General features: G+C 51.6%; 1 protein-coding gene across 4 annotated transcripts in view; it reads left to right on the top strand.

Moving 5' to 3' along the window:
* Window positions 1-890: 890 nt before the first annotated feature.
* The window catches only part of DENND3 (DENN domain containing 3), a 61,641-nt gene continuing 40,873 nt past the window's right edge, over window positions 891-21,658 (top strand). Inside the window, exons 1-7 of one of the 4 annotated variants that reach the window (XM_023649021.2) lie at window positions 891-1,145; window positions 8,257-8,536; window positions 9,448-9,563; window positions 10,955-11,091; window positions 13,793-13,904; window positions 18,061-18,180; window positions 18,502-18,720. In XM_023649021.2, coding sequence (XP_023504789.1) covers window positions 1,044-1,145; window positions 8,257-8,536; window positions 9,448-9,563; window positions 10,955-11,091; window positions 13,793-13,904; window positions 18,061-18,180; window positions 18,502-18,720 — 1,086 coding nt within the window. In that variant the 5' untranslated portion in view covers window positions 891-1,043. Of the gene's footprint in view, window positions 1,146-4,366; window positions 4,505-8,256; window positions 8,537-9,447; window positions 9,564-10,954; window positions 11,092-13,792; window positions 13,905-17,051; window positions 17,152-18,060; window positions 18,181-18,501; window positions 18,721-21,658 lie in introns of those variants that run through there. The other 3 variants (XM_023649022.2, XM_005613316.4, XM_070221926.1) reach the window with 3 other exon arrangements.

The following is a 21,658-nucleotide window of genomic DNA, read 5'->3' on the forward strand; positions in this document are numbered from 1 at the left end:
TCATTCCCCACCGGGTTTTACTGACACATGCCAGGGTCCAGAGAGGGTAAGGGATTTGCTCAAGGTCAACTGGGAGGCAGAGCTAGGACTGGAACTCAGGTCCACTCCAGGTTCTGTGTCCAATGACCAGGCACCAAAGCTAGTCTCCTGGGCCCAGCCCGTGGCTGGGGCAGGCCCGTGGTCCACCGCGATCAGGCCAGGCCTGGAGCTGGCCGTGGGAGGGCCCTGTGCAGCCTCCCACCCTCCTTAGTCCTGTGCGTCCCGGGCTTACCCTGCCCCATTTCCTGCTGAGTTTACTCAACCTCTTATTGCACCTGGCCAGCCTTAGGTTAACTGCGCAGAGTTATTAACCAGGAATGGAGCTTTCCACCCGCTTCCCCGCCAGCCCTTCCAGCTGTCCACGCCTGGCCTACTCCGCGGCCCTGGACCCAGGAGGGCTTCCTGGAGGCGGCGACAGCGGAGGGGGATGCGCCTGGCCTTATTCCCTCCACGCTTTCCATGGTGGGCCCAGGGGCTTGCCGGCGCAGGGGATCCTCACGCCCGGGGCCCCTGGGGCTGGGAGCCCTTGCCGGCCACCTGGGGACCGCACCCATTCCTTCCTCAGCTCCGGGTAAAAGGGGCTGCGGCGGGGCGGGGCCGGCAGAGGGGGGCGGTGCGCGTGCCGCGCACGCGCCAGGACCCGCCGGGCCGGTTCGGAAATGACGACCTTGCGCCGGGCCCAGCTCCGGCCCCCGCCAGGCCCCGCCCCCAAGGAAGACCACGCCCCCACCAAGACCTCGCCCCCGCCGGGTTCAACTCGGACCTTCTAGGCCCCGCCCCCGCTCGGGCCCCGCCCCCACCCCGGGCCGCAGGGAAGGCCCCGCCCCCTCAAGCAGGCCCGGCCCCGCGCAGGCCCCGCCCCGCGGACTGCGCTCCCCTGGACCCCCGGGCTGCAGAGGCTCGGGCGCTGGGCCGGCGTTGGCGCGGCCGGAGCGCGGGGTCGGAACCGGCGGCCGAGCGGCCCCAGCGGGGTGCGCCCAGCAGGCTGCGGCCGCGCAGCAGGCATGGCAGAGGCGGCGCCGCAGCCCCTGGCGCTGCCCTCGGGGCTGCTGGAGCTGTGCGCGCTGCTGGGGGCCCCCCGGGACAGCCTCCGCGGCCCCGAGCAGGTAAGGGCCCCACGGGGAAACTGAGGCGGGGCGCGGGCCGGGCGAAGGTTGGAGGCTGCGGCGGTCGGAGAGCGGGGTCAGGACCTGGCGCACCCCGAGGCGGCGCTCCGTGCCCGGCGGACCCCTCGACCCCCAGCCTGGGCGTCCGGGCCCCGCCACCCCGCCCTGTGCCCACGGAATGCCCTGGGCGGGGACCCCGACCGTCTGCGGGGTGGGGGCAGCGGGCCGAGGTCCGGCCAGGCCCGGCTCCCTCCAGCCTGCGGTGCCCAGAGCAGCCGCCCTCCCAGCAGCGGAGGAGTCGCGGGTGGCCGCCGCCCGGCTCCTTCCCCGGCCCTCCCGGAGCGCCCCTTGGCGGGGACCCGCGGGAGCCCTGCGGCCACTGCGGTGACCGGGGGCGCTCGCGTGCGCCCGCCCCTCGTCTCCAGGACGCCCACCTGGGCGAGGTGCAGGCGGGGTGGGCGAGGCTAATGCGGCCGCTGCGCCTGGACTCTCCCGGCCTCGCCTCGACCCCGATTAAGTGATTTCATTCGTGACGCAAGGGCTCACTGTCCCCTAAGTGGTGGGTTCTGTTCTAGGGACGGTTTACTGAGATTTTAAGTTTTAGATTTAAGGACTGCCTTTACGTGTTCTTCATTTAGCCGATTGCGATGAAACCTAGCTGCTTTTCTCATTCGCGCTAGAACCCTTGCTTCCTCCCCCTCCGTTTCCTCTGTCTCTGCGCCCTAGCAGCCAACGGGACAAACTCTTGTCCCTTTCTCCAGGAAAGCAGCAGCTTTGGAAATTCTCCTTCTCCTTGTTTCTTTCCTGTGCTCTCACTTTTTCTTCCTTCTGGAACCCCGGCTCACTTTGAATCAATCTGTGGCCCTCTTCCTCTCTCGGCCCAGGATGTCGGTGACTGTCTATGTCGTTTTCTTTTGGTTAATTCAGAGATTCCCCGACTTTACCGCCCAGTTACCTGGGCAGGTCCTTTCTTCTAGTTCCAGATGACGGCATTGAAAGGCAGAGAAAGGCATTTGAGAATTGAAGACTGCAGGGTTGAAAGGACCTCACCCAGAGAAGCTGAATGTGGCTGAAATGAACCAGACCAGTGTCTGTTAATGTCTTGGTGGTCTCTACTTCTTGGCTTTAGTACAGAGCCAATTCGATGATTTCTGCATTTTCCTCCCCTTTTCTTACTCCCTGACCCCCCCCATAATGTCAGTGTCCCCTTTTGATCTCCATCTCCTTTGACCCTTGTTGACTGAGTTCACTTGTCTCTCTGCCTTGAAGGTGCCAAATGGCATTTCCTCCTTTTTCTTCTAATAGGAAATGAGCTGGTTGTAGTCTTCTCCACAGTTAGGCATCTTTGCTTCTTGGACGGTTACAACGCATCTGTTTGTTGCCTTGATGTGAGACATGTCTTTTGAGAGCAGGATGAATCAACTGGAATATTTACAGTGGTACTTTCCTGAACTGCACAGGCTGTAACATTTTCCCAGTGGGCGGTTCGCTAATCTACATGGTAACTTTTATCCTCTTTATTCCATACCCTGATTCTGTTAGGGCTTTGGCAGAGGATGGAGAGAAAAATAGTTGAAGGAGCAGGAATAAAGGGAGGTTAAGAGATGGATTAAACTTCCTGGAGCAACCTTACTTCAAGGCCTACGTTAATGTTACGATTAACCAACCATATCTTCGTACTTAGTTTTATTTTTGTAGCAGTTCTATTTTAAATGCCGAAGGCCTTTTTGTAACTTTTAATTTTGCTTTTTAAAATAGCTATTTCTCTGTGGTTCAGGCATTTATATTTGGTGACACATGAAAAAAGGCCCAGAGGTATGAGAAACATCCAACTTAATCTTAGGACTGTATAGTGTCCTGACTTTTTGTTTTACTTCTTAGCTGGAGTGTGTTTGTTTTATGAGATAGTGACAAAGAATTCGAGAATACAGTTGGATCCCATGTGGGCTGCTGGGTTCCCACAGAGATGGAAGCGTGCTCTGCACACCTTTCATAGTCTAGGTCTCTAGCTAATTCTGTGTGTGAAGGCACATTTTTATGGTTTTTAGTGGAGAGCAAGCATCCTGGCTTTCAATTTCCAGAGCAGCAGTGTCCAGCAGAAGTTTCTGGATGGTGACAGCCAGTGCTCTTTATCTGTGCTGTCCTATACAGTAGCCACCGGCCACATATGGCTACTGGATGCTAGTGCCCCTGAGGAGCTGGATTCTTAATTTCATTTCATTTTAATTAATTTAAATTTGAATCGCCTCAGTGGCTACTGGCAACTGTGTTGGACAGCGCAGTTCTAGAGCAATAAAAACATCCATTAATTTCTGTTTTGTTTCACAAATGATGGCCAATCCTATAGTGAAGATCAATGCCACTGTATCATCTAAGGGAAATAAGTCTGTGACAGATGAATTAGGGTGTTGTGGTTTTTACTTTTTAATTAGCTCTTTTTTTGGAGGGGCTAAAATGGTTATTGGGTGGGGCTTTGGTAAGTCAGTGTCTGGGGGAGAAGAGCAGGAAATAACTGTCGCAAGAGTCGGTGGAAATGGGCCTCGTCTTAGCCTGTGGGGGAGGGGCAGTTGCCCCATATGTCAGAAAGGGACGTAGGACACGCTGGGCTCCAGGAGTGCTTGGAGGCTTTCTTCTAATTAAGGAGTTGGACGTGTGCGAATGGTACCGGTGAGACTGTTCATTGCTCCCGTGCTCAGGTTGTCCAGCGTGAGGAAGACTGGAGGAGGACCCAGCTGACCCTCAGGAGGGGATCAGGCAGGTACACTGCTGAATTGTCACAGGGTGACACTGTGTAGCTGGGAACGGGGAAGTCAGCCACGCTTATGGTCAAGTGGAAAAAAAAGCTAATGGAATCATTTAAATAGGATGACTGTGTTTACGAAGGAATTATATTTATATATACATAAAACGTGGGAAGAATGTATCCCACTGTGCAAAGTCTGTTACCTTTGAGTCATGGAATTAAAGGAGGCCTTCCCTTCCTATTGTTATTTCTTTTATTGTTTTTATATTGTTGTTATTTTCTTTTTAATGAGACTGTGTTGCTTATCCAGTCAGAAAAGGGAGCGGGGATGTGCGTTTTGAGAAAAAAACAGATGGGTGAGGAACTGCGGGACGCCGAGCTGGCTGACTTCGGCCGCATCACTTCCACGACTCAAGATGAATCGAGGGAATGGGAATTTTATTGCCTTCAGTGTGATGACCAACATTCAGCCCAGAGCATGCCTCTCAGGGGTCACCGAGTGCCGGAGCCCGGACGGGTGAACCGCATCCACTAAGAGCCGTCTTCTGTGCTAAGTGTGGGGATGCAGAGGGGACAGGAAGGCAGTCCCTGCCTCACCCACCACACGACCCTGAAGGTGATGGAGTACCACTGTGCAGGGCAGCTGTGCTCTAGGAAGCGATTGGAAAGGGAAGGTGGGAGCCTGGAAGGAGATGCTCTAGGAGGTGATGAGGGAGGGGAGTGGGGCCTGGAAGGAGATGCTCTAGGACGTGATGAGGGAGGGGAGTGGGGCCTGGAAGGAGGTGTTCTAGGAGGTGATGAGGGAGGGGAGTGGGGCCTGGAAGGAGGTGCTCTAGGAGGTGATGAGGGAGGGGAGTGGGGCCTGGAAGGAGGTGCTCCAGGAGGTGATGAGGGAGGGGAGTGGGGCCTGGAAGGAGGTGCTCTAGGAGGTGATGAGGGAGGGGAGTGGGGTCCGGAAGGAGATGCTCCAGGAGGTGATGAGGGAGGGGAGTGGGGCCTGGAAGGAGGTGTTCTAGGAGGTGATGAGGGAGGGGAGTGGGGCCTGGAAGGAGATGCTCCAGGAGGTGATGAGGGAGGGGAGTGGGGCCTGGAAGGAGGTGCTCCAGGAGGTGATGAGGGAGGGGAGTGGGGTCCGGAAGGAGATGCTCCAGGAGGTGATGAGGGAGGGGAGTGGGGCCTGGAAGGAGGTGTTCTAGGAGGTGATGAGGGAGGGGAGTGGAGCCTGGAAGGAGATGCTCCAGGAGGTGATGAGGGAGGGGAGTGGGGCCTGGAAGGAGGTGTTCTAGGAGGTGATGAGGGAGGGGAGTGGGGTCCGGAAGGAGATGCTCCAGGAGGTGATGAGGGAGGGGAGTGGGGCCTGGAAGGAGGTGTTCTAGGAGGTGATGAGGGAGGGGAGTGGGGCCTGGAAGGAGGTGCTCCAGGAGGTGATGAGGGAGGGGAGTGGGGCCTGGAAGGAGGTGCTCTAGGAGGTGATGAGGGAGGGGAGTGGGGCCTGGAAGGAGGTGTTCTAGGAGGTGATGAGGGAAGGGAGTGGGGCCTGGAAGGAGGTGCTCTAGGAGGTGATGAGGGAGGGGAGTGGGGCCTGGAAGGAGGTGTTCTAGGAGGTGATGAGGGAGGGGAGTGGGGCCTGGAAGGAGGTGTTCTAGGAGGTGATGAACCAGGGGCATGACTGCAGGGAGAGGAAAGTTCCCCTCCAGTGAGGGTGAAGATGAGATGGTCCCTGGGGAGGTGATGGACTGGGGAGCGGCTGGGCACCTGTCAGGCAGAGTGAGGAGCAGGGAGAGCACAGCATCGTAACAAAGTCATGTGCGTCTGGAGAATGACTGAGGGTTCAGTCGTGTGTGGCTTTGGGGGTACCCTGCTTCAGAAGCAGGCTGGCCTGCTGCTCAGGTGCATAGCCAGCCAGGTTGTCAGTCTGTCCTGTGACGCGTGGACACGTGTGATACATGCACGGGAGTGTATAGTAATAACGGCAATGTAGAGAAACAGACTCTTTTTTGGGTCTGGTGGAGGGATAGAGGTGGGTCTCTGGGGCTGGTTGGGCCCGTGGAAGGGCCTGGTCTCTCCTGGGGCAAGAGGCCAATGCCAAGCATCAGGAGCCACTGCCCGTTGGAGCAGGTGAGTGATGAGCCGTGTGTGCCGTTTAGACAGGGCCACCCCTTTGGAAAGTGGACCTGGATGCAGGTAGGGGGTCTGGGCCGAGAGAGCAGGTGGTGTCATTCTCCCGGGAGAGACCTTGAAGGATTGGTTCCTGGTGAGTCTGTGCTGCTGTGAGCCTGGGGGTGTGCAGGTGCTCGGTCTGAGGGTGGCCCTGAGGTGTGGGTTTGCAGATGGGAACTGAGGGGGCAGGGCCCACAGCGCCGGAGTCCCAGCCCCAGAGACCCCAGCGGTGACGTGTTCCTCGCAGAGGAGCGTGTAGGTGGAAGATCAGGTTTGGGGGAAACCGGCATGAGCTTAATTTTGGAAACGGGAAGTTTAAGGGGACCCATCTGGGTCTGTCAGGAGGCAGTTGGGTTAGTCTGGGACTGGAAAGAGGTCTGAGCTGCAAGGAGGACTCAGAACTGTCCCCGTGTGCGTGGATGGAACCTCCTGAGTGGCCAGGGGCGTGAGGAGGGACTGGGGCCGAGTACTCAGCCCTGGGAAGTCACGGCCAGGAAGAAGGGGTCCCCAGGGGGCTGTGGAGGAGCAGTCAGGAGGAGGTAACAGAGCAGAAGGAGGTGGCTGGGGAGGTGCCTGAAAAAGGGCCGTCAGCTGTCTGGGCCTGTCTGCCTGGAGCAAACTGTCGCTCCTCTGACTGTCATTTATCTCGAGTGGTTTCGCAGTGGGTGACGTACCGCTCAGTCTTTCTGTGAGGGAGAAATAGCCGAGCATGTTTTCATAGTTAGGGCCCAACTGCTGATCTTGATAGGAAAGTTTTAGAAAAGATTTCATATAACTGAAGAAATGGGTTCCTTTCATGCATGACACACCGATTAACACAATTAACAGATTAACACAATAATCTGGATTTCCCATGCTTGGTCCTGGTTCCTGCTGGTATTCAATCTTTTTCAAAATATAAAGAAATTTTTGTCTACATTTAAACAATATAGCATAAAAGCACGCATATAGCGTTTAGAGTGTATTTGCGGATTGAAAATGCCGTCGTCGTATGAGTCCTTTCTGTGTAAGAATGCCCCGTTGGTACCACTGACTCTTACTGAAATGTTGATGTTGGCTCTGCCTTTTCTGCTGGTCAAGGAGACATTTCTCCTGGTGACAATGATGTCCTTCCTGCTGCCCTTGCTCAGGTCCCTCAAAGACCCTCCAGTGCCCGCGGCCCACCCCGGGCCCTCTTCCCTTCCTGTATCTCTCATACGCAGAGAATCCTGCTGCAGACTTTTCTCTCTGTCCAGCTTGGTGCCCAGACCACTTGCTTCTCCCTCACGGACTAAGGTTCACATGCCTTCTTGGAAAGACCTGGAAGCAGTCAGCACCATGCGGGTAGTCTCAACTCTGTAGTAAGAACTCTATCAGGCCTGTAGTTAGACAGAAAAGACAGGGAAAGTGGGGCCCAAGTTCTTGATATTTTGGGGAAGAATGAAAAGGCAAAAGGTTAAAAAAAAATGGCCAAGTTCAAGTTTAAAAGCATTTGAGCTGAATGGCCCCCTTTCTGGATGGACCATGGTCAATGGAGGAAGGATGCCTCTCTTCTTGCTGTATCCGTCAGTGCCTTTTCCTCACTCCTCTCTCCATCTTCCCTGATCAGTGGTGACGGAACTGACGTGTGTAATGGCCCGGCTGGCGTGGAGGGCGCTGTGTTGGGAATTGTGGATTGTATGGGGCTTGACAATATACAGAGCCCTCACCACACTTGCCCACCCCACTACCCACGTCACAGGATGTGGGGGCTTTCTGGGGGCCCACGGGGGCTGAGCACTTTACCTGTTCAGTCTCCTGTATTCCTTGCACTCACCGTTTGCAAGGGAAGCTCAGAGGGACCATGTAATTTGCTGCTGCAGTTTGAGACAGAGCCGGGATTTGAACTCGGGTCTGGCCATCGCGGTACCCACCCGTCTCTGACCCACAGCGGTTTGTGCTGAGGGGTGGGTCTCTGCCGTCCGTGCTAACAGCCCAGGAACCGGGCTCCGGGAGGTTAATGACTTGCCTGAACGAAGGGCCTGAGACATTCCTAAAAGCCACTTCCAAGACGGTCCTTCCCGTCCTGAGCTGCTGGCTGAGAGGCTGTTCACATGACAGTGCACACTCGTGCTGTGTTTGTGGGTGCACAGGGGAGACGACGACAACGAAGGGTGGATGCTTAGACGGAAGGGCGGAGCAGAACAAGTGCCGCGCCGCTGTGGTAACTCGTATTGCTGCCTGTTTTAGGTTGCCCAGAGAAAGGGAGTCAAAAGTCTGTCTTCTCTCGATCCGGAGGTCCTGTCCGTTTTCGTGCCTCCGTTTGTCAGTAAGGAGGACGGTCAGACGACTGGTGCCAGCTGTGTGCTTCTAAGCAAACCCAGAAGGCGCTCCCTCAGGAAGAAGAGAGAGAAGCCCAAACCAGAGCCCTGGAAGGGCCTCCCGGGGGGCCCCAGAGAGCCCGACTCCGAAGACATCAGCATCCCCAATGGCGTGGACCTGCTCGCCCTGCCTCAGCTGTGCTTCCCAGGTATCCCCTTGCTTTCTTACCTCACCAGTGATCTGCTTCTAGACATCAGCGCACTTGAGGCTGTGGGACTCGGGGGGAGCCGGCGACCCTCACTGCATCTTCTGTCCTATCTCGGGATTGAGTTTTCTTGCTCTTGGGAGTTTCAACGCTAAAAGGAAGCCGAGATCACCTAGCGCAGTCCTCATTTTTTGGCAAACCGAGTCCCAGGGGAGAGGCTGCACGGTTTGTTTATGGTGCTTTCACAGGGTTTCAGTTGGATTGGAAGTCTCGTCTTCAGAGGCTTGGCAGACGGGTTGCCGCCCTGACCCCTTGGCCTGCAGCACTTCCACCCGAGTGTGCTCCCACCTGCCCCCTCCCTGTTCTCTGTGTCCTTTCGTTTTCTCCCCAACTGGCCAGTTCCTGGAAACAGCAGGCTTGTGTTTCTGGGCTTCAGTTTTTGCGAAATGTTAAAAGTGGGTGATGTCGAAAACTCAGACTAAGGACTTGACATAAAATTGCCTGTCTGATAGTTTCCATCGTGGAGTTGATACCGTTTCCTGGCCCCAGGGATTATAAACCAGGATAGGCAGGCACACCCACTTCCCCTGTGTGCCCGGGAGACAGCCATCGCCCCAGGCACCCTGAGGGTTTCTCTGCGGTCATCCATGTGTTCCTTCACACGTTCTTCAGAGCACACAGGGCTGGCAGAGGAATCGCTGCCCTTTGTGGGGGAGAGGGGGAGGGCTTGAGGCAGGAGGAGCGGGTTCAGAGCATGACGGGAAGAATTAGCACTTGGTGTCCAGGCGCCCCAGCCGACGGTGGAAGAGCCGTGCTCCGTACGCTGTGGCAGCTGGCTCGCGGATAGCCCAGGCCCTAAGGTGCATGACCCGTGGCCATAACGAGGTTTCTTCTTTTTTTTTTTCTGTCCACAGGGGGTGTGTGTGTGGCCTCTGAACCAAAGGAGGATTGTGTCCATTTTCTGGTGCTGACCGATGTCTGTGGGAATAGAACCTACGGTGTGGTAGCCCAATACTACCGGCCCCTGCACGTACGTGGCCCCATGACTTCCCTCTGAGGTTGGGTTTAGGTTTGGTTTTTTTTTTTTTTTTGAGGAAGATTAGCCCTGAGCTAACTGCTGCCAATCCTCCTCTTTTTGCTGAGGAAGACTGGCCCTGAGCTAACATCCGTGCTCATCTTCCTCTACTTTATATGTGGGACGCCTGCCAAAGCATGGCATGCCAAGCAGTGCCATGTCCGCACCCGGGATCCGAACCAGGGAACCCCGCAGAACGTGCGAACTTAACCTCTGTGCCACTGGGCCGGTCCCTAGGTTTAGGTATTTTTAAATTGTGATCAAATACACTTAACAGTCACCATTTTAACCATTTTAAAGTGAACAATTCAGTGGCATTTTGTACATTCACAACATTTGTTGTACAACTACCATTACTTTCTAGTTCCAAAACGTGTTTGTCAACCCCAAGGGAAACCCTGTACCCCTCACTAGTCACCCCCTAGTCCCCCTGCCCCCAGCCCTGGCCACCAGTCATCTGCTTTCTGTTTCTATGGACTTGCCTATTCAGGCCATTTCTTGTAAGTGGAATCATACAATACGTGTCCTTTCGTATCTGCCTTCTTTCACTTAGTATAATGTTGTCCAAGTTCACACAAGTTGGAGTATATGCCAGTGCTTCACTCCTTTTTGTGGCAGAATCATATTCCACGGTGTGTGTAAACCACATTCTGTTTGTCCGTTCCTGGCTGGTGGACATTTGGGTTGTTGCCGCCTTTCGAATATGCAGGGCACCTGGGTTTAGGTATGAGGGTAGATCAGTCGTCACACATTTGGGGAGTGTTTTCTGGGCAGGGCTGCTATGTGTGAACCAGCTGGCCTGGGACGAGCTCATAGGGGAAATGAGGGACCTGACGGTATGGAGTGGTCAGCTGCCTACTTCCGGGGGTTTCCAGAAGCAACAGGTAGCCTGGTGGGCTTTGTTTTCGTGTCCCGGTGCTTCACCAAGGGCAGTCAGTGACTTCCACACGGTAGAGGGAAGTGGCTGCCTGGATCACAACTCTGCCCTCTGCCCGAGACTGGGGCGGTTACTTTTATCGTTTTACTTTTTGGTGAGAGTCTCCTTATGTGGATTGCTGTAAGTGTCGAGAGGCATAGGATGTAATCAGATGGGCCCTGCCCCTCCTGCTTGTGGAGTAGGGCAGCTGGCCCAAACGACCTCTGGGGATGTGCAAGGGCCCAGCGCACCGCGTTATACCCTGAGTGCGCGACGTTTCGGTCCTGGCGAGCTTGTCTTCCCCTGTGTGCTGAGAGCTGCCCCGGGAGGCCACATCTCTCGGCCTACATGCAGGCTGTTGTCCCTGTGATTGTGGCGACACTCGGGGCCAGGGTCGGGAGGTGACACGTCGCTGTTGCTTCTTCTCCAGGACGAGCACTGTTTCTACAACGGCAAATCGCACTGGGAGCCGTGCAGACTGAGTGCAGCCGGCTGCTTCGTGCCCTTCGCGGTGTGCGTGGTCTCCAGGTTCCCGTACTACACGGCGCTCAAGGACTGCCTCTCCTGGTGAGCCTTGGCCCAGCCCTGCCTCAACGTCCCGCCTGGCGCCCGGGAGCACTGGCGGGCCAGGTTTGGCCCCATGAGCTCTTGTGAAAACCCAGATTTTTCTAGAAATGGTAACATATGGGAATGGTATGACAGAAAAAGGAAGATCAAGCTGAACTATCAGAAGTAAAATTAGTATGGAGGATTCATTTTTTTTTTTTTTTAAAGAGACATATATTAGGAAGAACTCTTGCTGGCTATTTGAGAAAATCAGGAGGCTGATATTCTGATGAGTTTTATTAACATTTTAAAAATTAGCTTTTTTGCGTAGAATCTTTAACTGTCTTAATGCTGATGTTGACTAGAAAATCTGAGGATGTAGAGAAATTTTGAAAAATCAAGAAAGCATTGCATCGAACCTGATCTGCTCCTGTTGTTGGGGGCTGTGACGTCCCCTGAGGAGGCCCCAGTGTAGACAGGACTCGCTTCCTCGGGGCACACAGGCACTGTGGGGCCGCTGTCTGGATTCTCCCTAAGTTATAGTCTTAGAACTTGTAGTTTGATTACAGACTGAGAAAAAAGCAGTTGACGCAGGTTCCCTTTCGTGTCGTCATGCAGAAGAACAACCCGGGGCAGATCTCTGAGTTTCTAGTAAAGGCTGAGCGTTTCAGACTGACACCTGGACCAGAGGGATGAGCAGATGGACACGTTGCCCGAACAGGAATCCTTGTGTTCACGCTAATGACCTTTGTCATTCAAATTCCAGCATGTTAATGTTTTATTTTTTAAAACAAGGCCTGTCTGCGGACATAGCCTGCATTTTATTGCCGTAGACATAAAATATCTTGTAGAACAGAGAGCTGACTTTTTATTCAAGCGTAGTGAGTTGAGCGTATGCGCATTTATTCAACATCCAGCTGCCAGGGCGCAGAAAGCGATAGGATGAGAAGTGGGGACGTGGTGCTGTTGTGTGTGGTTAACTGAGAAATCTTCGGTACTGGAAGGTAAATAGCTTCTAAACTAATCTTCAGTTTCCTCCCGTGTAAAATGGGGGAGTTATTCTCACCTTTTACTCAATGAAACGAAGGGTAAGGCCAACCAGTGTTGCATGACAGGCGGTCAGAAAGACAGCGCCCACCTGGCCTTCCCGGCCTTTGTCACACGTGTTTATTCAGCTGTTGACCTTTCATAGTGTGACTGGCAACAAACATTTCCTGCTAGACATGAATGCAAACGCGTATTTAACTTGCAAAAGGTGTTCGTTTTTCACTCTTCTCGAGTTTTCTCTCTTCCGTGGTCATTGCTAAATGATCAGAACTAGAAAATATAGCTAGAGAAGCACAAGTGACAGAAGTTCAAAAGGCAGTGTGTAAACATGACTTTATATGTTTTTTGACATCTGTGTTTTTGCTAGAGTGATACTATGCAAACCATGCCTCCGTGTGGACAAAATGTGGGAGAAAATATATTGAGCTGTGTTTGGGGAATTAGATTATGGGCAGTTTTTTTTCTTTCAAACTTCATGTCAATGCTATTATTTATTTAGAATGAAGACAAATAGGGAGGAATTATCTCCAAATCCTGACATTGGCTCCATGAGTTAATTATGTGTTACTTAAAGTAAACATATCAGGTCTTTGATTGCTGGACATGGCGTAGTCTCGTGCTGTGCTGGGGGCATCGTCAGGGTCCACATGGGAGGAGGGAAAGGCGGGGTGTCCTGGAGCAGCCTCTGTGACTGCCTGACCAGGTGGGACCCCGCTGGCCCCTCTCTTGGTTCCACGGCCACCTCTGGACTGGCATAGTGGCACGTGTGGTTCCCTAGCTGGGCTCATCCTTTTTCCCAGTCAAGACCCCCTCCTGAGGGCTGAGCTGCTTCTCTTTGACCTCCACGGTCACTGACCCCCGGGCCAGCCACATAGCAAATCGTCAAAAGTGTTTGTCGAGGGAATGAATAAAGCGCATGAGTGAACAAATGAGTTTGTCTATTAGAACACACGTTAGACTGTCCGTTTTTGTAATTTTTAGCAAAGCAGCATCCCCAGTGTGTGCCCATTTTGTGCATTTGTCCACATTAATGCGGACTTCCACATTTAAAGTTCACAGAGTCAGCTTCATTGAGGTGTAATTGACGTACAATAAAACCCACCCATTTTGAGTGTACAGCTGGCTGTTTTGCCAGATGTATACACCCAAGTAACCACCACTGCAATGAAGATATAGAATATTTTCATCACCCCCAGAAGTTCCTGCCCCCGATGGTCAATTCCCAGTCGCCCCACCCCCTGGTAACCGCTTATCCATGGTGTTGTTAAATCATGCGCCTCACAAGGCAGATGCGTTTTGGAAACAAACTTTCTCAAGCACTTTCCTTTGAAATGTTTACTCCTTATGAAGTATGGCACACACACAGAAAATGCACAAATTCCAGTGACCTTTTACAAACTGAACACGCTCGTGTAACCAGCACCCAGATCAAGAAACAGAACACGGCCGGCCCTCCACCCCCCAAACTGCCCCCGTGCCCCCTTCCGGGCACTTCCCCCACCCGGGGTAGCCATGCTCCTGTAGTCAGACACCCAGATTGTCCCCTGTTTGTGAAGAGTCCTGGAGTTGCTGATGCGGACCCTTACGGAGATTTTAGCTGTGATTAGAAATGCTGAGGATGACAGCGGACTCTCGTATTTATTTTGTGATTTTGATTTTTTTTTTTTAATTTTAGTTTATTGACTCATCTGAAGCTCTGTAAAGATTTTGAAGTCGACAATCACATAAAAGATTTTGCTGCAAAACTATCTTTAATACCTAGCCCGCCGCCGGGACCGCTCCATCTGGTAATTGAGTCTAGAATTATCTTCTATTTTTCCTTTGCAGATAGTAAAAGTAATATGATGAGGATGCTTTAAATGTTTCAAGTGATTCCTTAAGTTCCAGCTGTGATTAAATTATGCTCCTTAAATTCCTTACAGAAACATTTTCTATATTATTTCTAAAGGTCAAAAAATTAGAACTAAATTAGAAATTTATTTTCTAAAAGTTTAGAAGTAAAGTTTAGTCTTAAAGTCAAATATTTAGGTTTCAGTTTTGCTCATTGGCTCGTGATGAATAGGTATTGAGCTAGTAATAGCCGCTTATTAGTTAACATGTTAGTTCATTACTTGCTAAGCAGAAAACACATAAAATTTACTTATGTTACAAATTTCCCTTTGGTTTGTGTGGAATATTGAGTAATTTGTTAATGTTTTCCCCTGTCAGATGTGATCGATGAAAAGTAACTGGTTTTACATTGTTATTCACAATACCACTGTGTTATTTCATTAAGAGACGAGCATTTCACAGACCGGGTCCCGGGGAACCCAGTTCTGAGATGTTGTTGGCTGTTTCATGACACGAGGGTTTGCGGGTCGGGGAAGCTGGAGAAAGGCAGACCGCATCCCCTTTGTGTTGAGTAACATGTCAGGCAGCCAAGCTCTGTGATGAAACCTGTTTGACTCAGCGTTTTCCAAACTAATTGAACCATAGGATGCTTCCTTTTTTAAAAACAGACACCTCTTAAATAAGCATCTTGGAAGGTATAGTAAACGTTGAGTCCATTTCACTCTAATAGTCCCTTCTGGAAGCTTATACATATAAGTCTTGGTTTTTGACATTTTGATTATTATTGACAGTTGAAACATTCATTTTATTTATCAGGAGACGTGATTATGAACTTCAAATGTGTGTATTTAAGATCACCCTAAACCCAGGAGTCTGCTGGGGAAATCCTGCTGGTGCGTTCCGAAGCCGGAGCAGGCTGCCCGTCTGCCTTGGTTTCGCTCCCAGAAACCCGTGTAGGGAATATAGGTTGGGTACTTGTTTTGTGCAAGGTGCTCATCTTTATTCTGTGGATAATTGGTATTTTTTTTTATTGTGCAGTAAAACCATCAAAGTTTCTGTTCTTGTTCAATAACTCAACAAGCAGTCATTGAGGACCCTCCACAGCGGTGAACGAGGCTCTCTGAGTTCAGAACAGAATTAGGGTTAACTGTAATTATTGTGGTCTGCCTGTGAACACAAGTCATGGGTCAATAGTACTTACACCGACTTTCTGTATCATAGACTGTTGGATTAATTAATATTTGGTTTCTCTATTTCTGCCACCTGCAGTGAGAAAGTTTACTGGGGGTCGTTCTTGACACCTCTTCACCCCTCGTTCACTCTGTCACACCTGAGCAGCCTGCCTCCAATGTTTGTTTCCAGTTTGCCCACTTCTACTGCCACCACCCCATTCTGGGCCACCAGCTTGTCTCACCTACACAACTTGGGGAACCACTGGTCTGTCCACTTCCATTCCTGACCCTTCATCCAGTTCATCCTCTGCACAGTGGCTGGAGAGATCATTAAAGTCTAATTGGACCCCACAATGGTTTTGCACTATGTGCCTTCACCAGTCCTGCATCCCTGGCCCCTGTGTCACTGTGGAGCTCTGTGTTATTCACTCACCCCCTTCTCACTGTTCCCCAGCTACACTGGGCTTCTGGCAGTCTTTTGTAGGTGCTGCCACAGGGCTCTTGCACGGGCTGTTCCCGGAAGTACCACTATCTCCATTTTCTCATGGCCAGCTCCTGCTCATCTCTCAGGTCGTGGCTCAGATGTTGGTTCTGAGCCGTCTCCCACCCCATCTCTCTCGCAGTGCCCAGCTTTCTTCCTGCAGAGCTCAGCACAGTCTGCAATTAGGGCTTGTGTGCATGTGTTTTTTATTTAATGTCTATCTTATCCATTGGACTCTGAGCTGCATGGAGACAGAGGCCATGTTCAGAACTGCATATCCAGGGCTTTCTGCCATGCCCAGCACTAGCTATTCCACAGACGGCTGTTCAGTGAATGAATAAAGCGTGAGCCGTGTTTCAGTATTAGCCAGTAGTGTTCATTGAATCGGATCTGCATCTTGGGTCGCATGCGTTAGTCTGAATGAGCTGAGTTAGCGTGGGTCAGGCTTGTCACTGTGACCCTCCGTTAACAAGTCTGATTAGCTACAGGGTCCAAGTTGATGTAATGGTCATCATCACTTTCAGAGAATGTCGTGTAAGAGTGGCTGTTCATTCTTTTGAAGAAATCTGGGAGGCCAATTTAGGCCAATTTCATCCATATAGGAGCCAAGTCAGCAGTATTTTCCAGAATCCACTGCAGTCAATTTAGAGACTGTCATGGATAGCAGTCCTGGGCCGCAGTTCTTATGTTTCGAATAGCGTGTGCGTGCGCCAGGCTGCAGGTTCCCGTGGCTTCTGGGCCTGGGCATCTCTGATCCCTGAAAGGAGGCCCCAAGCTCGGGAGTGGGGAGCGAGGACCCAGCCTCCTCCCGTCCCAGTTCAGCGCCCTTTTGCTGACGGCGCCTGGACCGCCAGCCCGAGGAGAGCACAGATGTTAGGAGCGCCCGCGTCCCCGGGCCCGGTCTGCTGCTTCTCTGCCCACCAGTGGGTCTGATTCTACTTGCTTTTGAAGTCCTGGGCATAACTGGGTGCGCACAACGAAACATATGTATGTTTCCTGAGTCACTTTGTGTTGCTTTGTACGTGAAACGTGTTATTTTTCTGGGGCTCCAAGCAAGTTGAAATTTGGAAAATATTTACCTAAAACCTCTCTCCCTCCTCAGTTCCTTCATCTGTAAAGTGGGCAGAATAATAGAACCCACCTCAGAGGGTCTGAGTCTTAAGTGCTGGAAAGTCGCTGGCGCTGCACCCGAGAGGTCCCGGGGCCAAACGACGTCACGGGGAGAATGACCAGCGTACGCATTTGGGTTTTATCTGTAACTGAGTGGCTGGCTGACACATTTATTTTTTGAAATGTTGAGAATTTTTCATACAAATTTTACAATTTTTAATAATCCATCACAACTTGGAGTATTAACGCTGGTTTATTTTATTTTGTTTTGTTTTAAATACGAAGGAGGTTATTGGTCACCTAAGTGAATCTGCCGTGTTTTGCTGTGTCTTGCTTCTATAGACAAACTGGGAACAAGAAAGCAGAGAGGCCCCAGGTGTGGTTCTGGGGCACTGGCAAATGTCCTGACCGTCAGAAATTACAGTCCTTTCTTGTTTTCAGGTTTGTTGTGGTTTTTTTTGCATGAAAGATACTTAGAATAGTGACTACAGGGACTGTAATTAAGTGTGAACGGTGAACATTTCATTCTGGGGCCTTTTTTCTCAACCCCGTACTCTGCTTCTCTCGATTTGTCCTCCTCCCACGTTTTTCCTTGAGGAAGCCTCTCCATCGTCAGATCTGATTGCTTCTTTCCTTTCTGTCTCTCCGGGGCTTGGCTGAAACTTGGCTCATTTAATGGAGCTGCAGAGGTGGGGCAGCGTCCCAGGTGGCTCCCGCCGTGGGGGCTGTAGGCTTGCCGTGCACAGCTCTGTCTCCTCGGACAGCTGGCCAGCCCCTACGTGGAGGGGACCAAATCTTCCCCTTCGTGCCCACCCCAACCGTTAACACATAATGGGCTTTCTGCGAACACAGAGCTTGAATTGAAGTCTTATTTAAAAAAATAGTATTTTGAAATATGAAGTATCTCAGAATTTTTTTGAAGTACGTGTCTTTAAGGAGCTTTGACTATTGACAATACTAAGAATACATAATAAGTAGTAGCTAAGAATAATGTAGCATCGTGAAGGGTAATTGGAACGTGCTTGGTTTAGAATTTGTGCTAATTGGGACAGATATCTGGGTGGCGGCCTATCTTTGTTTTGCCAATGAACAGTTTGCTAATTAATGAAAGCGTTTAAAGAGAGTTTGGCTGAAAAAGACCTTAAGTACCCAATTTATGTATGAGCGAATATCGGAGTTCTGTATATCTCTAGACAGTTTGCTATTCTGTGACATATAAGGTGACAGCATGAGTCTTCAAAGATGTGTCCTAACGCAGATGCTTTCTGAGCCACAATAGTGACTTTGAGTGCATTTCGGCCTCGGCTGGGAGCAGCTCTCTGAACTCTTGATGGAAATTGGTCGTTGCAGGTATTTAACATGAAGCCGCTACAGATTGTGTTTCCCTCCCGAGCGGACCCTGACAGCCTGCTCATCGACCTGGACCTTCACCTGCCCTTGCTGCGCTTCAGGCCCGAGAGGGTGCTGCAGGTACGCTCCTCTCCACCCGGAGAGCGTGCCTGATCCTCCTCACGGGCGTCAGAACGACAGTCGTATGGAAAATGCTCAAGGGCAAGTGTATTCCATGGCGCACAGAATCCATGCTTTTTTTGCTTAAAACCGACATTCACTACGGTGCACGCTGCTTGCAAATAGCACTTTTGGCAGGGGCCGAGTGGCTTTTGTTTTGACGAGCGGAGCAGGAAACCAGGGTGAAACCTGTCCTCGTCTGGTCCTGTTGGGTGGCGTGTTGAGTGTGTGACGTTGACGTGCCGGGTTGGGAGCGTGACCTGGTGGTGTCGATTCCCCCAGATCCTGAGCTGCCTTCTCACCGAGCAGCGGATTGTGTTCTTCTCCTCCAACTGGGCTCTGCTCACGCTCATCACCGAGTGCTTCATGGCCTACCTCCACCCACTGCAGTGGCAGCACACGTTCGTGCCCATCCTCTCTGGCCAGATGCTGGATTTTGTCATGGCTCCTACATCGTTTCTCATGGGCTGCCACCTCGACCACTTCGCAGAAGTCAGCAAGGTTAGGTATTGAGCATTTGATTGGTTGAGATATGTGTGCGTATGTATTTCCCTGGTATGTTTATTTTCCCACTGTGTTTGTTTTCTCCTGCTGCGTTACACACTCCCAGAGACTCAGTGACTTAAAACACCACCTTTTATTATCTCACAGTAAATCAAGGTGTTGGCCGGGCTGGCTCTTATCTGGAGGCTCGGGACAAGAATCCGCTTCTAAGCTCATTGTTGTTGGCAGATCCCGGTTCCTGTGGCTGTGGGTGTGAGGTCCCTGTGTCCTTGCCGGCTGCTTGGGGGGGTGTGCCCTCTGCTCCTCGAGGCTGCCCGCGTTCCTTCTCATGCGGCCGGCAGTGGCGCGTCAAGTTACCCTTGCACTTCAGATCTCTCTGGCTTCCCCTTCTGCCACTAGCTGGAGAAAGTTCTCTGCTTTTAAGGGCTCATGTGACTATACTGGGCCTGCCTGGATGATCTCCCCCTTTTCAGATCACCTGTGTCATATCACAGCATAATCATGGGGGTGACGTCTCGTCTCATTCGCGGGGTCCAGGGGTTAGGGGTGTGGAATCTAGGGAGGCTATTTTTAGACTTCTGCCACCACTCCCACTTTTTGACATGACTCATTTATTTTTGGCGGGGTCACATTGTTTTATAACATCATATCAGTTTCAGGTGTACATCATTATCATTTCAGCTTCTGTATAGACGGCATCGCGTTTACCACCGAAAGTCGAGTTGCCACCCATCACCATACACATATGCCCCTTTCACCGTCCCCCACCTCCTTCCCCTCTGATAGCCACCAATCTGTTCTCCATATCTGTGTGTTTGTTTATCTTCTACGTATGTGTGAAGTCATATGATAGTTGTCTTTCTCTATCTGACTGACTTCGTTTAGCATGATATCCTCAAGGTCTGTCCATGTTGTAGCAGATGGAATATTTTGTCTCTTTTTATGACTGAGTAGTATTCCTTTGTGTGTGTATATATATATACACACACACACACACACACACCCCACCTCTTCTTTATCCATTCATCCATTGATGGGCACTTTGGTTGCTTCCAAGACTTGGCTATTGTGAACAATGCCGCAGTGAATGTAGGGGTGCATGTATCTTTTTGAATTACTGTTTTCATGTTCTTTGAAGAGGATGTGGGGGAAAAAGGAACCCTCGTACACTGCCGGGGAGAATGTAATTTAGTGCAGCCACTATGGAAGACAGGATGGAGATTTCTCAAAAAATTAAAAAAAGAAATACCCTATGATCCAGCTGTTCCACTCTGGGTGTTTATCGACCATTTGATTTAGAATATTAAATCCTTGCGAGCTCCTTCTGAGGACTTGTGGGAAGTTGCTTTGAAAGTGCCCTGAAGTGAGGGCCAAGCACCCTGGGCCGCAGAGAGGTCGTGATCACTTCCAGCTCTTGTGCACTGGGCGCCACACTCACGGCGTACCATCTCGTGTGTCCTCACACCATCCCCCTGTGGCCTCGGGGTGCATTCAAGGCCATGGTGCTCTGTGCCTTGGATCACTTCTCGGTCTACCGCACAGCAGCTTCTCAGGCTCCACGTGGGTTTTCCAGTGAGGAGAGTGCAGGCTTTGGAGTCAGTGAAACCTGATTTTAAGTCTCAGCTCTGCTGCTTGCTCGTTTTGTGACCCCGAGTGAGTGAGTTGCTGTTGCTAAGCCCCAGCTTCCTCATCTGTGACGTGGGGCAAGGACACATCCTTCAAGGCGGGGTTCCGCCTGAGGGACATTCTGCACCCACCCAGCACCTGGCACATGACGGGGTCTTGATAGATGATAGCTGCCATTGTTATTGCTCCATGTTTTCCATTGTTATTTTTTTTGATTAACCTTCTGTTGTTCGTTAATACTGTGGACACAGAAAATGCCCACACGTGCCGCATGTGGCTCAGTGGTAGTGGGGTGTGTGGGCCTTGCTGAGTTTGGTGGCCGTCTGCTCGCTGAGTGACTGACCTGTGACAGAGCGTTGAACTCTCTGGTGTCCTAGTCACACAAGGACGGTAGGCATGCTGGCCTGTGGTTACGATGAGGATCCGTGAAGTCAGTGCAGCAGTGCCTGGCATGCAGCAGGTGCTCAATACGTGCTAGCTGTTTTTCCTGTTGACCGGAGATGGCACACATTGGGCTGGTGAGTTAAGGTCACAGGCCCGTGATAAATACAGTGATATTGCCACCAGCCAGAGTGAGTTTGGTTTTTTAAGACCGCTTTCTTCAGATACAATGTACATACTACAAAGTTTATCTGATTAAAATGTACAATTCAGTGGCTTTTGCTAAGTTTATAGAGTTGTGCCAACTGACTTTAGACATTTTCGTCGCCCCACAAGGAAACCCTGCGTGCGTTAGCAGTCACCCCCATTCTGCCCCCACCAGCCCCCGGCAGCCTCTGTCTGCTTCCTGTCTCTGTGGCTTTGCCTGGGCCACGTACGTGGCTTTCTGTAAGTGGAGTCATCTGACATGTGGCCTTTGTGCCTGGCTTCTTTCACCAGCACAGCGTTCGCTGAGGTTTATCCACGTGGCAGTGGGTACAGGGCGTCGTTTTCATGGGCGGATAGGATTCCATCATGGGAAGATACTGCGGTGTGTTTGTCCATTTTTCAGCTGACGCTCCTTCGGGTTGTTCCTACCTTGGCCCTTACGAGCAGTGCGCTGTGAACTTTCACACGGAAGTCTGTGTGTGGACGTAAGTAAGTTTGCACCTGCCTTAGGTAGGTTCCTAGCACTGGAGTGGCCGGGTCAGACGGTGACTACGTTTAACTGCTTGAGAAATGGCCACACTGCTCTGTGCGCTCCCTGCCCGTTTCCTGTTCCCACTCACCACGGAGGAGAGTTTTGGTTTCTCCACCTCCTCACCAACACTTGTCGGTATCTATCTTTTTGATTCTACCCATCCTGGTGGGTGCGAACTGGTGTCTCATG

The sequence above is a fragment of the Equus caballus genome, chromosome 9 (genome assembly GCF_041296265.1).
Source record: "Equus caballus isolate H_3958 breed thoroughbred chromosome 9, TB-T2T, whole genome shotgun sequence".
NCBI classification, from domain to species: domain Eukaryota; kingdom Metazoa; phylum Chordata; class Mammalia; order Perissodactyla; family Equidae; genus Equus; species Equus caballus.